Raw genomic sequence first — 15,616 nt, 5'->3', positions numbered from 1 at the left:
ATCTCATGCGAAGGAGATATCTAAGCCACTTCTGAAGGCTTGCAAAAGGTGACTTTTAAGGTCATAATACCTTGCCTTTCCCCCTTCCTTCTTACCTTCTTTTGAGGACCTTAAGTCTTCTATGTAAATGGAAGGAAATAGAGTCAAAAGCTAATTAAAATTTTTAAGAACTTGGGGGTGGGGTAGAGGTATTGGTTTTCAGTGTAATGAAGCAAACCAAGATTGAAGGAAGTGGCTTGAATCTGCTCATAGATGTTGCTGCTCTTTGCTCTTTCCTTAAGTACTGGCTTAGACAACTGAATGATCGATAATGCCATTTGCTATGTATGGAACACAGACAAGTTGTAGGGTTCATGGGTTCAAGGCATCTATGGTACATCCAGGTGGGAATTAACATCGGGCAGTTAAATGTATGGAAATAGAACCTAAGACACATCTTTGCAGGCAATATAGATTGAAGTTAGTTTAAGTACTTGGTAGGCATGAGATCCTTAGGAGTTGAGTAAAGTAAGAAATGAGTCTAGGACGAACTTGCAAGGAGGAGGGAAGGAAGAAAAGGAACATGAAGGCCACTGGTAAAGAATGGTCGGGGAGGGGCGGCACTGTGGTGTGTGGGTAAAGCCACTGCCTGCAGTGCTGGCATCTCATATGGGTGCCGGTTTGAGACCTGGCTGTGCCACTTCCAATCCAGCTCTCTGTTCTGGCCTGGGAAAGCAGTGGAAGATGGCCCAAGTCCTTGGGCCCCTGCACCCAAATGGGAGACCTGGAGGAAGCTCCTGGCTCCAGATAGGTGCGGCTCCAGCCATTGCGGCCAATTGGGGAGTGAACCAGCAGATGGAAGTCTCTCTCTCTCTCTCTCTTTTTTAAAGATTTATTTATTTATTTGTGAGATAGAGTTACAGACAGTGAGAGGGAGAGACAGAGAGAAAGGTCTTCCTTCGTTCACTCCCCAATGGCCACAACGGCCAGAGCTTTGCCAATCCAGAGCCAGGTGCCAGGTGCTTCTTCCTGGTCTCCCATGTGGGTGCAGGGGCCCAAGGACTTGGGCTATCCTCCACTGCCCTCCCAGGCCACAGCAGAGCTGGACTGGAAGAGGAGCAGCTAGGACTAGAACCGGCGCCCATATGGGATGCCGGCGCCACAGGCGGAGGATTAACTTATTGTGCCACGGTGCTGGCTCCTCTCCTTCTCTCTTTGTGTAACTCTTTCAAAGTAAATAAGTAAATCTTAAAAAAACAAGAATGGTAGGTGTAGGAGTTAGCCAAGATGGTGTGCTTTCAAGAAGTACTAAGTGTAGTCAGTGTCAAATGTAGCTACCGGGTAAAAATAGGTGAAGAAATGTTCACTGTCTTTAAAATTAAGAAAATTACTGGAGAGAGAGCAGGTTCCTTGCAAAGAGTGTGGGGTTCGTAGCTAAGGCAGATTGCAGACTGTTGGGAATTAAAGGGAGGTGAAGAATTAGAGACAGACTTACTGTTTGGCAGTGAAAGTGGTGGATAGAGAAGGGAATGATTTTGGTAGCCAAAGGAGGATATCATATTTAGCTTTTGACATGTGCTGGGTGGGGTATGTGTGTGCCTTTTTTGGGTTCTAGCTCCCTTGGAAAACTATCAACTTTCTTTGAATTTAGTGTAGCACTCTAAACAAAATAACTACTCAGTAACAATTGTTCATCCTGATTTTAATTAACACTTGTTGGTCAACAAGATTCTTTGTTGATATCATTTCCAAATTCCCTAAATATTAATTCTACATAAGAGCCTCATTTTATTTAAGCTTAAATGCAATGTGGCTTAATGGAAAGGGAATACACCTTGTAGTCCATCACAACTATAATTCAGATCCAGACTGGCATTTTAGCTATGTGATCTTGATTAATTAATTAATTAAATTAATTACCATGTTGCCCTCTTTTCCCTCTTCCATGAAATGAGAATATAACACCTCCTTTACTGTTAGGTTGTTGTAGGATTTGATATGAAAACAAAATTTTTTTCGTGTATAAATGTCAAGTGTGTTGGCATAAATTAAGTACTAGGAAAGCAGAAAGTTCACGTTATGCATAACAACAGTTTTATAATTAGACTTAAAGTAGTGTGTGTGGTGTAATAAAGCTTTAAATAAGAGCAAGCATACTCAGTTGAAATTTGAGTGAAAAATTAGGCTTTGAATAAAAAAATGTTTTTTTTTTCTTGCCACCCTCCCTCCCCCCATCTAGGTCCTGAGGGAGTCTAACAAGTTAGCAGAAATGGAAGAACCACCCTTGCTTCCAGGAGAAAATATTAAAGACATGGGTCTGTAGTGGTATTTTTTTCCCTTTTTCTTTCTGACTGTGCAGCTATTTGGTACTTTCAGTGTGCAGAAAATAAACAAACACTAGAGACAGCACCCATTCCTTATAGCCTTGCCTGCATGTTGGTGTTCTGTAAGTGTAGGCCTGGCCCTCTTGGTACTGTTCATGTTCAGAGTACTGGGAGACAGGCACATTACATTATACTCCGCTTCTTCCTTACTTTGTTTTAATTTCTTTGTAAGTGACCTTATTTTTTTTAAACTTTTTGTGTGAAAGAAAATACAAAACATTAAATTATCACATTATGCAAGTAACTTTTCCTTAAAGAAATTCTTGTTTGCTTCTTTTATGATCTTCTTTGCATAAACTTAGGTCAAATTTTTGATGATAATAATTCATCTTTGTTACAAAACAAGCCTTTACATGTAGGTGCCTTTCTCCATGCAGCCTGAATGTGGACTAGAAATTGAAAATGAACATATAAACTGTGGTTTTGTTCTCATGCTTTTGCTTTGTTTCATCTGTGTGATAATGTACCAAATATTCAGATTTTGGGTTTTCAATTAGAGATATGCAGCTGATAAGCTGTCCAAATATTTCAATGTCTAATATCTGAAATACATCTGGCCCTAAGCATTTCCTAAAGTACTCAGCCTGTAAATGGTTTCTTAGCCAAAGTAAATACTGTCTTGTTTACTTCCTCTTATTTTCAATCATTTTGAAAAAGGATTTAATACTCATAAATGGTTAATTTTCCCTAAATACCATAAAAATAAGCAAGCTAAAGGAAAGAACCTGTTTCCTAAGTGGATTGTTATTACCTCCTAAGTTTTCTTTTTCTTGACATGTGATTAAAAAACCCCCTCAATCTTTCTCCCCCTTATGTAAGCCTTACACAAAACTAAGCTCTTGATCTGATAAACTGCTCATTGAGTTAGATATTATCAGCATTGGATAATATAATAAAGATATAATATAGATGTTATGTATCTATAATAATAGAATAATAAGTTACCATTATTGAGTGCTTACTGTCTCATATATTCCTCCTCAGTCATATTCTGAGAAAGAATAACTCCATTTTTGTGGAAGACACTAAGGCATGGGAGATTCCCTAGCTATTCAAGTTACAGCTAGCATTGTGACAGTTTCTTCTTTCCTATTCTGATTCTAGTACCCATGCTGCTTCCCCTGTGGTATTTGGCCTTACAAAATGTTTGAAAATTACCCTTCATGTCTATTGTTGGTTCTTCTTTCTTTAATATCAGTACTCCCTAAGATTTCATCCTTGACTCATTTCTCTTTTCCCCATATAGTCTTTTTTTTTTTTTTTTTTTTTTTTTTTTTTTTTTTTTTGACAGAGTGGACAGTGAGAGAGAGAGACAGAGAGAAAGGTCTTCCTTTGCCGTTGGTTCACCCTCCAATGGCTGCCGTGGCCGGCGCACTGCGCTGATCTGATGGCAGGAGCCAGGTACTTCTCCTGATCTCCCATGGGGTGCAGGGCCCAAGCACTTGGGCCATCCTCCACTGCACTCCCTGGCCACAGCAGAGAGCTGGCCTGGAAGAGGGGCAACCGGGACAGAATCCGGCGCCCCGACTGGGACTAGAACCCGGTGTGCCGGCGCCGCAAGGCGGAGGATTAGCCTAGTGTGCCGCAGCGCCGGCCTCCCCATATAGTCTTTTTGATCATATGTAAATTAGTTAGTTTATCTACTGTGTATGGTTAATTACTCCAAAATTTGTATTTCCAATTTGAACCTCTGTTTTAATGCATGTAAACAAATGCTTCTGTCTTAGGCACATGATTTTGGGTACCCCATAGGACCTTATTACCAACATTTCCAAAACTAAAATCATTACCATTAGCCCTCAACTCACTTTTTATTGCATTTTCTTTTTCAGCTAACATCAATGCCATTTGTCCATTCACTCAGGTCAGAAATCTTGCTGTTAACCAGATTACCCACCCCCCACTTTTTTTTCCTGAGCTAATCTTAACTTCCAGCCACTTAACAGATTTGGAGAGCCAATCACTAAAATTTTCTTGAATTTATTTTCTTCTTTCCATTTTCATGAGCCCTTGGTATAATATCTATGAATATTGAATTTCAGGTACCTATGAGAAACTTCTAGTGCAAATATCTAATAAGCAGAAACAGGAACTTAGAAGAGAGCTATAGGCTTGATGTCTATATTTGGTAATCATTAGCACAGAGATCTTAGTTGGGAATGGGAGGAGGAAAATAAGAGAATAAATAGAGTGAGCAGAGGGTGAAGAACATAGCCATCATAAACACTGATATTTTACAATGTGTGGAATAAAAACAATGAGGGAGGGAAATTGAATGGAGAGAGGGTGGTACAAGATAAATTGGAGAGAGCCAGACCAGGCTCCTGCTTGGTTTTGGATATGTACTGTACTTTCTCACCCTGTACCTTTGGTTAGTGCTATCTTTTACATTGAGTACTTTCTCACCATCTCTGTCCACCTGGAGGATACCTGCCATGGAGGAATGACTCCCATAGCTGAATGGGCTATACCTTCTTCATGTTGTGTAGGGTGGTTTTTTTTTTTTTTTTTATTAGACTGCATGCTCTCATGTACTACATTTATTTGGATATATGTATTATCCTCCTCATGGATATATATTCTCAGGATACTTTTGGTATACCTCATAGAAACAATGGATTCTTCCTCTGGGATCTCAGTGAAAATTTGAGATTAGTAAATCGAAATTATTTTACTGTCACAATTGTGAAACTTAGAACACTAAATGTAATTTTAAACATCTTAATTTAAAATCATCTATATCGACTTGATTACTGTACAAAAATTAATGGAAAAAGTCTAAGTTTTCATGTAAAAAAAGGCCTTAAATTTCTAGTTGGATTAATACAAATTTCTAGTTTATAGGTTTTTTCAAAAGTTAAAGCAATGTTAGCAATAGCAACAGCATGCCTTAGGGCAGTAATAGTCTCAGTATTGTGGCTTGGTCACATCAGGAGTGGAGGTATCCCCACACTGCAGGAATTCAGTCTTGAACAAAGGAGGCAAATGTGAAACACTGTGCTTAGTTAGTGGCTGAGCTTTGTGAAAAGAGAAGAAGCATGATGTGCTGGGGAGAGCTTTAAGTTTTAGAGCAACTGAGTACAAAGCTCGATCATAGCAGTTAGTGATTCTGAAACATCAGGCAATTTATTCCACATTTCTGAGCCCTGGTAGTCTCATGTAAAACTATTTTTAAGGTCAAGAATGTTAAGTGGGTGCTCAGGTGAAAAGTGCTCTATAAACTCTACAAAGAGGGAGGTCACCAGTGCTGGTTGTGATTGTCCTTTGCTCTCAGACTGACTGAGCTTGAGGGAACAATAGATGGACGGAACAAAGCAAAGACTAACCATGGTAGCGGTAGCATAGACTAACCCATATGTTCCAGTAGTACTCTCAGTCTTAGAAACATTCTCATGATTGTAGAATAGAGGGGAAAGTGTAACCAAAAACACTGAACTAAAAGGGGCGTGTCCTATGTGGGTGACAGAATAATAAGACTGATATTTCTGACTTGAGTAAGATAACTGTCTCTGGAAGGAATCCAGAAAAGTTTTAGTAACATTGAGTAAAGCTTTCCTACTTGAGGAAAAAAATTCATAAAGGCAAACAAAAAAAAGTGTACAAGGCAAGTTTGTGTATCATTGTAAAATGCCTTTTTTTTTTATATTAAAAGGTCCCCTCTCAATGAAACATGCATTGGAAATAGTGATTTAAAAAATGTAGCTCATACTGGAGCAACCCTGAGGGAACTATTTTGAAGATTAAAAGTGATTGATAAAAGATCAGTCTCATTTCAAATTCCATACAAAGCAATCAGTCCTTCAAAATGATGAATAAGAAGCCACGTCAAGTTGCTGTACCTTATTAAATGTATTTCATGGCCCTGAGTTTTCCCAGAGCCACTTGAAAGGTTCTCAGAAAGTTTTTATTCCACAAAATTGTGTATAATTTTGTAAATATTTTAGGATTAAAAACCTTGTATTGAGCATTGTGGATTCTCCTTTTAAGGTAATATTTTTTATCTAGTTTTGCCGAGTTATGCCTACCTCATACATGTTTTAAAAATGCATAATTTATTATCTAGTAAAACATTGCTTTGATTATTTCTCTACAAAGTTGGACATTACTGGCTTGGTCAGGAACATACGATCCTCATAATTTTTCTAAAAAAATGATATTCATATACATTTCACCTACAATATATTCACCATATATAAAATCAAATCAGGAATTTCTGGTATTTCATGAAGGGACTTCAAAGAATTCATGGGCAGTGGCATTAAAAGTTTATTTTGGTATGAAAGAAATTTTGAAATCCATGAATACAATGATTGTGTTCTGTGTTTACAAAGTAGTATTGACCAGCTGGACTATGGCCAGAGGAAGAGCAGGAGATAGGTCAGGAAGTTTAGAAATTGTGATAAAAATGAACAGGGACTGCCTTAAAGTGTTTACTGTTGTTACCACCATTACCAGTGCACCTCTTTGTCCAACAGGCATGGTAGCCGTCTTTGTTCTTTCTGTTTCTGCTCACGGAGAGAGATACCATTCCACAGTTTAGTCCTTTCTAGTTATTCTACATTCCTTCCCCAAATTAGTACAAGATTGGAAGCTTGGACTCGATTTCTGAGATCACTTGGAATCATTGATTCTCTGATTTTTGAGTGTGAATTAGACTAGCAGAAAAAGTTTATGTGAAGATTATAATAGCACAGAGTATATAGTAAACTGTGGACATTTTTGCCTTTTCAGCCAAAGATGTAACCTATATATGTCCATTCACTGGTGCTGTACGAGGAACTCTGACTGTCACGAATTACAGATTATATTTCAAAAGCATGGAACGGGTAAGATTTGCGCGTTAGATTGTTGTATGTATATGTGTATGTATGTTGTTTGCAGCCAACTTTGTTCACTTTTGATTGTTTCTAATTAAAAGATTTCTGATTAAGATCTTCATCAGCCACAATTATACAGTGCTGATTGCCCAGTTTTGTCTTGTGTTTTCTTCTTTTAGGATCCCCCATTTGTTTTAGATGCTTCTCTTGGTGTGATAAATAGAGTAGAAAAAATTGGTGGTGCTTCTAGTCGAGGTGAAAATTCTTATGGACTAGAAACTGTGTGCAAGGTAAATGTTATTATTATGTATGTGATTTTATTTGACTTGGAAAGCTGTCTAATAGAGTCTCTCCCTCCCTCCCCTCCTCCTCCCTCCCCTCCCTCCCTCCCTCCCTCCCTTCCTTCCTTCCTTCCTTCCTTATTTTTCTTCTGTGTAGTAGTCCATGGTGTACATACCCCACAGTTTCTTTATCCAGTCTTCAGTTGGTGGGCATTTGGGTTAATTCCATATCTTAGCTATTGTGAATTAAGCTGCAATAAACATAGGGGTACAGATAACTTTCATATGCTGATTTCATTTCCCTTGGGTAAATCCCCAGGAGTGGAATGGCTGGATCATATGTGGTAGGTCAGTATTCAGATTTCTGAGGTATCACCATACTGTCTTCCACAGTGAGTACACCAGTTTACATTCCCACCAACAGTGGATTAGGTTATCTTTTCTCCCACCTCCTCACCAGTATTTGTTGCTTGTTGATTTCTCTATGAAAGCCATTTTAATGGGGGTGAGGTGAAACCTCACTGTGGCAATTATTCTTATTCCCCATTGTTTTCCAAGTGCTGCTAAGATACCATTGAACCAGAACATGAATATTTACATTAATAGAACACTGCTTGAGGACCAATAATGAAAGGGAGCTCGTTAGACCTGACTGTGGGGCCTAGATGATGTCGCTGAAGACTATTCAGAGTTTTTTTTTACCAGATGGTAGAAGAAGTGGGATATGGAATGGAATGGAGGAAGACCTTTAGGCAAATTGGTTTACTCGTCTAGCAGTGGGGGATTAGGAAGAGGCTGTCCAGTGGAAAGAATAGTAAGTAGGACAATAACACCAGACATGATTGAAGTATAACAACAACGGATCGGATTTTTATAGGGAAGTTCATGACAAAAGTGGGCTTACACAGCATGTTTATCTCTAATCTCTGAGGCCTACTGCAGTTGCTGCCTCCTGCATTCGCCTGATGAGATTATAAGCATTTGTACATTTTCTACTATCTGAATTCTGCCTTGCATCAGGATGCTTTGTGTTCCTTTTTTCTCCCAATAAATCATTATAATTTCCCTGCCTCCAGGAGCTGTTTTTGATTTTACTTTTTTTTTGTCATCCCACATTTACAAATTCTAACATTTTACAAGATAGTTTCAAGTATCCTTTTTTATTCATTTGATAAAAAAGTCAGTAAACTATGATTAACTTGGATCTTAAATCTTTTCTAGGATATTAGGAATTTACGATTTGCTCATAAACCTGAGGGGCGAACAAGAAGATCAATATTTGAGAATCTAATGAAATATGCATTTCCTGTCTCTAATAACCTGGTAAACTATTTCTTCTCTGTGAAAAAAAAATCTGTAGTGTAATTATTGGTGTAAAGAAACTTGTCTATGCAGAGTCTGTACATTTATGTTTATCCTTGTATAGCTTACATTTAATCTAATTTCTTGGACCAGTTTCTTTAGGTATGAAGTGAGGATGCTGGACTAGCTGATCTCTAAGGTCCATTCCAGGGCTATCATTCTATAACTGCCTGATCTTTCTATCCAGGTTGTTTCCATGATGAAAAAGCTAGATGAAGTCTTCAACAGGATTTGAAATCCCTTTTTAAATTGAGAGCTGACAGTTAAGGCTGCAGTTGTGGAGGGAGATTCCTACTAGGTGCCTGCTCCAGTTAGGATCCCTCATTTGTTATTTCACTTCCACAGTATCCCTGTTGTGGTTAATATTAATTATCCTTATTTTAGAGATGAAACTAGGACCAGGTAAGCAATTAGTCAAGGACCCAACTAGGGGTAGAATTTAGAATTAACGTGGGTCTTTTGACTGTAGTTTCATTTTTTTATCTCTGCCTATTTTGGAAGCAGAGATACACACACCTACAGGTACACACGCCTGTGGGATTGGTTTGGACAGAGCCTGGAGCTGGGAATGCAGTCCTGGTCTTCCACATGTGAGACAGAGACCCAGTTGTACTGGAACCATTACTGCTGTCTGCCAGGGTCTGCACTAGCAGTAAGGTGGATTCAGGAGCCAGAGCCAGGAATCTGACCCAGGCACTCTGATGTGGGATGCAGCTGTCTTAACCCTCTAGGCAAATGCCCATGTCCCATTTTTTCCTTATTACTGTTTCTGCCTCAATGTTTATAAAGTGGTAAAAAGAAAAGATTTATTTATTTATTTGAAAGACAGAGTTAGAGAGAGAGGGAGAGAGACAGAGAGAAATCGCCCATCTGCTGGTTCACTCTCCAAATGGCTACAACAGCCAGAGCTGGACCTGTCTGAAGCTACAAACCAGGAGCTTCTTCTAGGTCTCCCTTGTGGGTACAGGCGCCCAAGGACTTGAGCTATCTTCCACTTCTTTCTCAGGCACATTAGTAGGGAGCTGGATTGGAAGTAGAGCAGCAGGGACTCAAACAGGCATCCATATGGGATGCTGGCATTGCAGGCGGTGGCATTACCCATTATGCCACAATAAATTATTTTTGGTGCACAAATTACATGCCAAAAATAAAAATCTTATTCAAATTTTTTAGAAAAGGTAGCAAAAACTTCATAGCTGCTTAACTGCTGCTGCCTGTGATGTCAGACTTGTTAATTAAGAGGCAATTTTTAAAATATAATTTGTTTAATATGTAGAATTAAGCTTAAATAAGCTACCAGAGTTGCTGGTAAGTTAACATTTGATCAATTTGTTTGGTGGGTCCTGGTGCATTTCTATATTTTTTAATAATGTATTTAATAATATTTCAAAATTATAAAACAAAAATGAAACAGTACAAAAAAAGGATGCCAATACAAAATATTCTTGCAGATAAGTAAATAAAATCTTCGGGGGGACTGGTGTTGGAGTTCCAGTTTAAGTCCCAGCTACTATGCTTTCAATCCAGCTTTCTAGTAATGTGACTGAGAAGGAAGCAGAAGCGTCCAGGTATTGAGATCCCTGCCACCCATGTGAGAGAGCAGGATGGAGATCCTGGATTCTACTTGACCCAGATCTGGTTATTGTGGCCTTTGGAGAGTGAACCAGCGAATGGAAGGTCAATCTCCCTCCCTTCCTTCCTCCCTCCTCATTCTGTCTTTCAAATCAATCAGTCAGTCAGTCAGTCAGTCAATCACTCTTAAGAAAAAGAAAAGTGCTTTGGGTATGATAAGGATATATTTCTGACTTACTAACTTCTTAAATGTCTTTCTTACCTATTAACTCTGCTTACTTTGTTGTAGCCTCTTTTTGCTTTTGAATACAAAGAAATGTTCCCTGAAAATGGATGGAAACTGTATGACCCACTTTTAGAATATAGAAGGCAGGTATGTTCTTTTTTTTTTTTTCTTCCAGTTTAAGTTTTCTATATTCTTTTCACTACAAACAAAACTTACGGGTACATATGAACTTTTTAGGATTTGTTTTTGTGTTTTAACTGAAATGTAATCCTGAGTGTTTGGCTACCTTTCCTTTTGTTTTCTTTCCAGAATATGCAGATGATCTTTTGTGAATCTTAATTAAAAGTTTATATTACTTTATTTTAAAATGTTTACAAATTTTATAGCTAAAAATAAGATGCTTACATTTTCATATTCGTATATGCCATTCAGCATTATTCACTCACTTTTCTTTATAATTTAATTTTGAAAAAAAATTCGTAGTACTTCTATTGCCCATAACTTAATGCCACATAGAATTATGAAAGACTGTCATTTTCACAGAGGACACACATCATGTTATAGCATTGTAAGGATAGCATGGGTCTACTTTGATCCGTAACTGTATTAGGAATCATCCATCTACGTTTTGTATGAATTATTCACTTTATATATAAAACAAAACTCCTATTGGTACCTTCATCAAGTGTTTTCTAGCCTACCTTGATTCAGTTTATGTAACAAATACTTACTAATGCTTGTTACCCTTTTATTTTTTCTACTGAGACATTTGCTTTCTAATTCTTCCTCAGTATTACTTACTTTGGGAGAGATCTCTCTCCTATTTCTTTGACATTTTTCATGTTCCATGAGGGTAGGAACTATTATCTGTTTTCTTGTTGCTTTATCTTTGGGCTATAGCCCAGTGCCTGGCACATAGAAGACAATAAATATCTGGTAATTAGTGAATGCATGAATGATGCTTAGGAAAGTGTTCTCATAGTACATGCCTGTAAATACTCATCAACTAACAAGTCTCGTCAATGTATTGGCTTTATTTACTAAACCACATAAAACACAAATATATGTCAAGCTCTTTCTTGCTCATTTTAAAAGTGTTTGGTCTTTTTTTAAAAGATTTATTTATATGAAAGAGTTACAGAGAAGCAGAGGAAGAGAGAGGGAAGAAGGGAGGGAGGGAGGGAGAGTGAGAGAGAGAGAGAAGGAGGAAGGGGGGGGGAGGGAGAGAGAGAGAGAGAGAGGTCTTCCATCGCTGGTTAACTCTTCAAATGGCCACAATGGCTGGAGCTGGGCTGATCTGAAGCCAGGAGCCAGGAGCCAGGAGCAGCTTCTGGGTCTCGCACGCGGGTGCAGGGGCCAAAGGACTTGGGCCATCTTCCACTGCTTTCCCAGGCCATAGCAGAGAGCAAGATTGGAAAGTGGAGCAGCCGGTACTTGAACTGGCTCCCATAAAGGATGCAGGCACTGCAGGCAGCAGCTTTGCCCAGTGTGCCTCAGTGCTGGCCCAAGTATTTGGTCTTGATAATAATACTGTGAGGGGGCCGGGGGCCGGCACCGTGGCTCACTTGCTTAATTCTCCGCCTGCAGTGCTGGCATCCCTTATGGGCGCTGGGTTCTAGTCCTGGTTGCTCCTCTTCCAGTCCAACTCTCAGATGTGGCCTGGGAGTGCAGTGGAGGATGGCCCAAGTGCTTGGGCCCCTGTGCCCGCATGGGAGACCAGGAGGAAGCACCTGGCTCCTGGCTTCGGATCAGCGCAGTGCCGGCCATAGCAGCCATTTGGGAAGTGAACTAATGGAAGGAAGACCTTTCCCTCTGTCTCCCTCTCTCACTGTCTTTAACTGCCTGTCAAGAAAAAAAAAAAAAAGTATGTGAGGCAGGTTCTAGTAATGTCTGCATAACATATGCAGTGACCTGAGTCCCAGGAGCACTGAATTGTATGTAACTACTAAATGTGGGATCTAGGAAATCTGGCCCTAGACCCATGCTTTACATCATTCCACTGTAGATTTTTTTTCCAATATCAAACTTGTTTTAAACAGTAATTGTTTCTGCTGCTGATAGTCTATAATTTCTTACAGACAAAATTGTCTATAGTAGCTTATAATAAAGATTTCAGGTGTTACTGAAAAATAGGTATATTCATATTAATCAGATAACTGAGAGAATACAATTTAAAAATTCTCTGTAGTTGTAACTAAGAAGGCCACTGTAAGATGAAGGGTAACCTCCAGAAATCATGCTTACATTTCATGTGTTTCTATCCTGTGGGGATAGTTTGGAATGTGTCTTATTGATAGTAATGTTGATAATCCATTGATTTTTGGGGGTCTAAGGAAGCAAGGAAGATAGAAACAAAAGGCTAGGTTCTTCTGGGTTAGGGTATCTGATAATTAAGGTTAGATCCCAAAATGTTGGGATTTTTAGGGTAAGAATAATGAAGTCTAGATTTTCGTTTCTTGGATTCTCTGGTAAACTCAAGGAGAGTGTACATGTGCAGGAATTTACAGGCATACCTTAGATATTACAGGTTCTGCTCCAGAACCCTGAGTCACATTTTTTGTCTCTCAGTGTATATAAAAATTCTATATACTGTAGTCTATAAGGTGTATTAAGTTTAAAAACATATAAACACCATAATTGAAAAATAGTTTATTGCTAAGTCACCAGAGACTTCATCAAGTCATAACCTTTTGCTGGTGAGCTTTGCATCAATGTTGATGCCTGCTGACTGATTAGGGTAGCAGTTGTTGAAGGTTTGGGTGGCTCTAGCAATTTCTTTTCTTTTATAGATTTATTTATTTATTTGAAAGAGCAGCATTTGTGGGGGGGGGGGTCGTGATAGAGGGAGAGAGAGAGATGTTTTCCATCTGTTAGTTCGCTACCCAAATGGCCTCAATGGTCAGAGCTGGGCTATTCTGAAGCCAGGATCCAGCAGCTGCTTCCTGGTCTCCCACATGGATGCAAGGGCCCAAGTACTTGGGCTATCCTCCACTACTTTCTAAGGTACATTAACAGGGAGCTGGAACAGAAGTGGAGCGTCCAGGACTTGAACTGGCACCCATATTGGATGCCGGCATCATGGCGTAGATTTACCTGCTATACTACAATGCTGGCCCCAGCAAATTCTTAAAATAAGATAACAATTATGTTGGCCGTATCAAGTGACTATTCCTTTTGTGAAAGATTTCTCTGCAGCATCATTTTACCCACATAAAACTTTCCAAAATTAAAGTCAGTCCTCCTAAACCCTGCTGCTGCTGTATCAACTAACTTTATGTAATATTTTAAAGCCTTCATTTCAACATTGTTTACAGCATCTTCATCAGGAATAGAGTCCATCCCAAGAAACCATTTCTTTGCTCATTAGTAAAAAACAGCTCCTCATCTGTTCTAGTTTTATTGTGAAATTGCAGCAATTCCTTCACATCATGAGACTCCCCTGCTGTTTCTACCACTTCTTCAGTTGCTTCCTCACCTGATCTTGAGCCCTTCAAGTCATCCATGAGGGCTGGAGTCCACTGCTCCCAAACTCCTGTTAATATCATCTTCTATGAATTGTGAATTTCTTAATGGCATCTCTAAATGACACATCCTTTCCTTGAGGTTTTTAATTTTCTTTGCCTAGATCCATCAGAGTAATCATTATTTGTGGCAGCTTGAGCCGTAGGAAGTTAATTTCATATATAAAAAGACTTGAAGGTCAAAAAAACTCCTTTATGGGCTGGCATTTGTGCTGGGATCCCAAGAGTGCTGGTTCAAGTCCTGGCTGCTCCATTTCCTTTCCAGCTCTCTTGCCAATTAATGTGTGTGGTAAAGCTGTGGAAGATGGCCCAAGTGCTTGGGCTCCTGCACCCAGGTGGGAGATCCTGATGGAGTTTCAGGGTTCTGGCTTTGGCCTGGCCCAGCCCTGGCTTTTGTGGCCATCTGGGGAGTGAACCAGCAGATGGAAGATCTGTAATTCTTTCTCTTACTGTTTCTCTCCCTCTACCTCTCCCGAACTCTTTCAAATAAACAAATAAATCTTAAAAACAAAACAAAACAAAACAAAACAAACCTCGATGCACAGGCCGCAGCACAGTGGATGTTTTTAGCAGGCATGAGAACAACATTAATCTCATTGTACATCTCCATCAGAGCTCTTAGGTGACCAGGTACACTGCATTGTCAGTGAGCAGTAATATTTTGAAAGGAATATTTTTGTTGTTGTTGTTGTTGTTCTTCTTCAGAGCAGTGGCTGTCAACAGTGAGCTCAAAATTTGTAGTAAACCATGTTGTAAACACATGTGCTCTCTTCCAAGCTTTTTGTTGTTTTGTTAGAGCACAGGAGTTGAATTAGTGTGATTCCTAAGGGCCTAGGATTTTTGGAATGGTAATTGAGCATTATCACCTTGAAGTCAACAAGTGTATTAGCCCCTGCCAAGGGAGTCAGCCTGTCCTTTGAAGCCAGCCTGTCCTTTCTCCCCTCACTAGCCAATCACTTGGTGGCAATCATCTTGCAATATGAAGTTATTTTGTTTCCCTGGAAAATCTGTGTTTTAGTGTCGCCATCTTCATAAATTATCTTAGCTAGGTCTTCCAGATAACTTACTGCAACCTCTACATTAGCACTTGCTGCTTCACCTTGCACTTTTGTGTTATGGAGATTCCTTCGTTCCTTAAATATCATGAACCAGCCTCTGCTAGCTTCAGACTTTTTTTCTACAGCTTCCTCACCTCTCTCAGTCTAGAACTAAAGAGAGTTAGACTTTGGCTTAACCTTTAAGTCCCAAGTTTTCAATACTGCAAATATTTCAATAACATACTATTTATTTCAAAATTATCATAAGTGGTATATTTATTGCTCAGTCTAAATTCTTATAGATATCCTATTTTTAGGACAATGGGCCATAATGCATTAAAAGCAGTGTTTTGGCTAGCTTGATCTTCTGTCTTGCCACTAAAACTTTCCATATTAGAAGTAAGGTTGTTGTGGTTGGTGTGGTACAGCAGGTAAAG

The 15,616-nt window shown here is 39.2% G+C and overlaps 1 protein-coding gene across 9 annotated transcripts in view; it reads left to right on the top strand.

Moving 5' to 3' along the window:
• Positions 1-15,616, top strand: part of MTMR2 (myotubularin related protein 2) — a 92,387-nt gene that overhangs the window by 57,595 nt on the left and 19,176 nt on the right. For 5 of the 9 annotated variants that reach the window (XM_017343791.3, XM_017343785.3, XM_002708615.5 and 2 more), the window contains 5 exons: positions 2,219-2,294; positions 7,095-7,189; positions 7,360-7,470; positions 8,683-8,784; positions 10,685-10,768. In XM_017343791.3, coding sequence (XP_017199280.1) covers positions 2,249-2,294; positions 7,095-7,189; positions 7,360-7,470; positions 8,683-8,784; positions 10,685-10,768 — 438 coding nt within the window. In that variant the 5' untranslated portion in view covers positions 2,219-2,248. The remainder of the gene's footprint in view (positions 1-2,218; positions 2,295-7,094; positions 7,190-7,359; positions 7,471-8,682; positions 8,785-10,684; positions 10,769-15,616) is intronic. The other 4 variants (XM_070077037.1, XM_070077027.1, XM_051820376.2 and 1 more) reach the window with 1 other exon arrangement.

Source organism: Oryctolagus cuniculus, chromosome 1 (assembly GCF_964237555.1).
Source record: "Oryctolagus cuniculus chromosome 1, mOryCun1.1, whole genome shotgun sequence".
Classification (NCBI taxonomy): Eukaryota; Metazoa; Chordata; class Mammalia; order Lagomorpha; family Leporidae; genus Oryctolagus; species Oryctolagus cuniculus.
The sequence above is the reverse complement of the archived record's forward strand: the minus strand, read 5'-3'. Positions and strand labels throughout refer to the sequence as shown.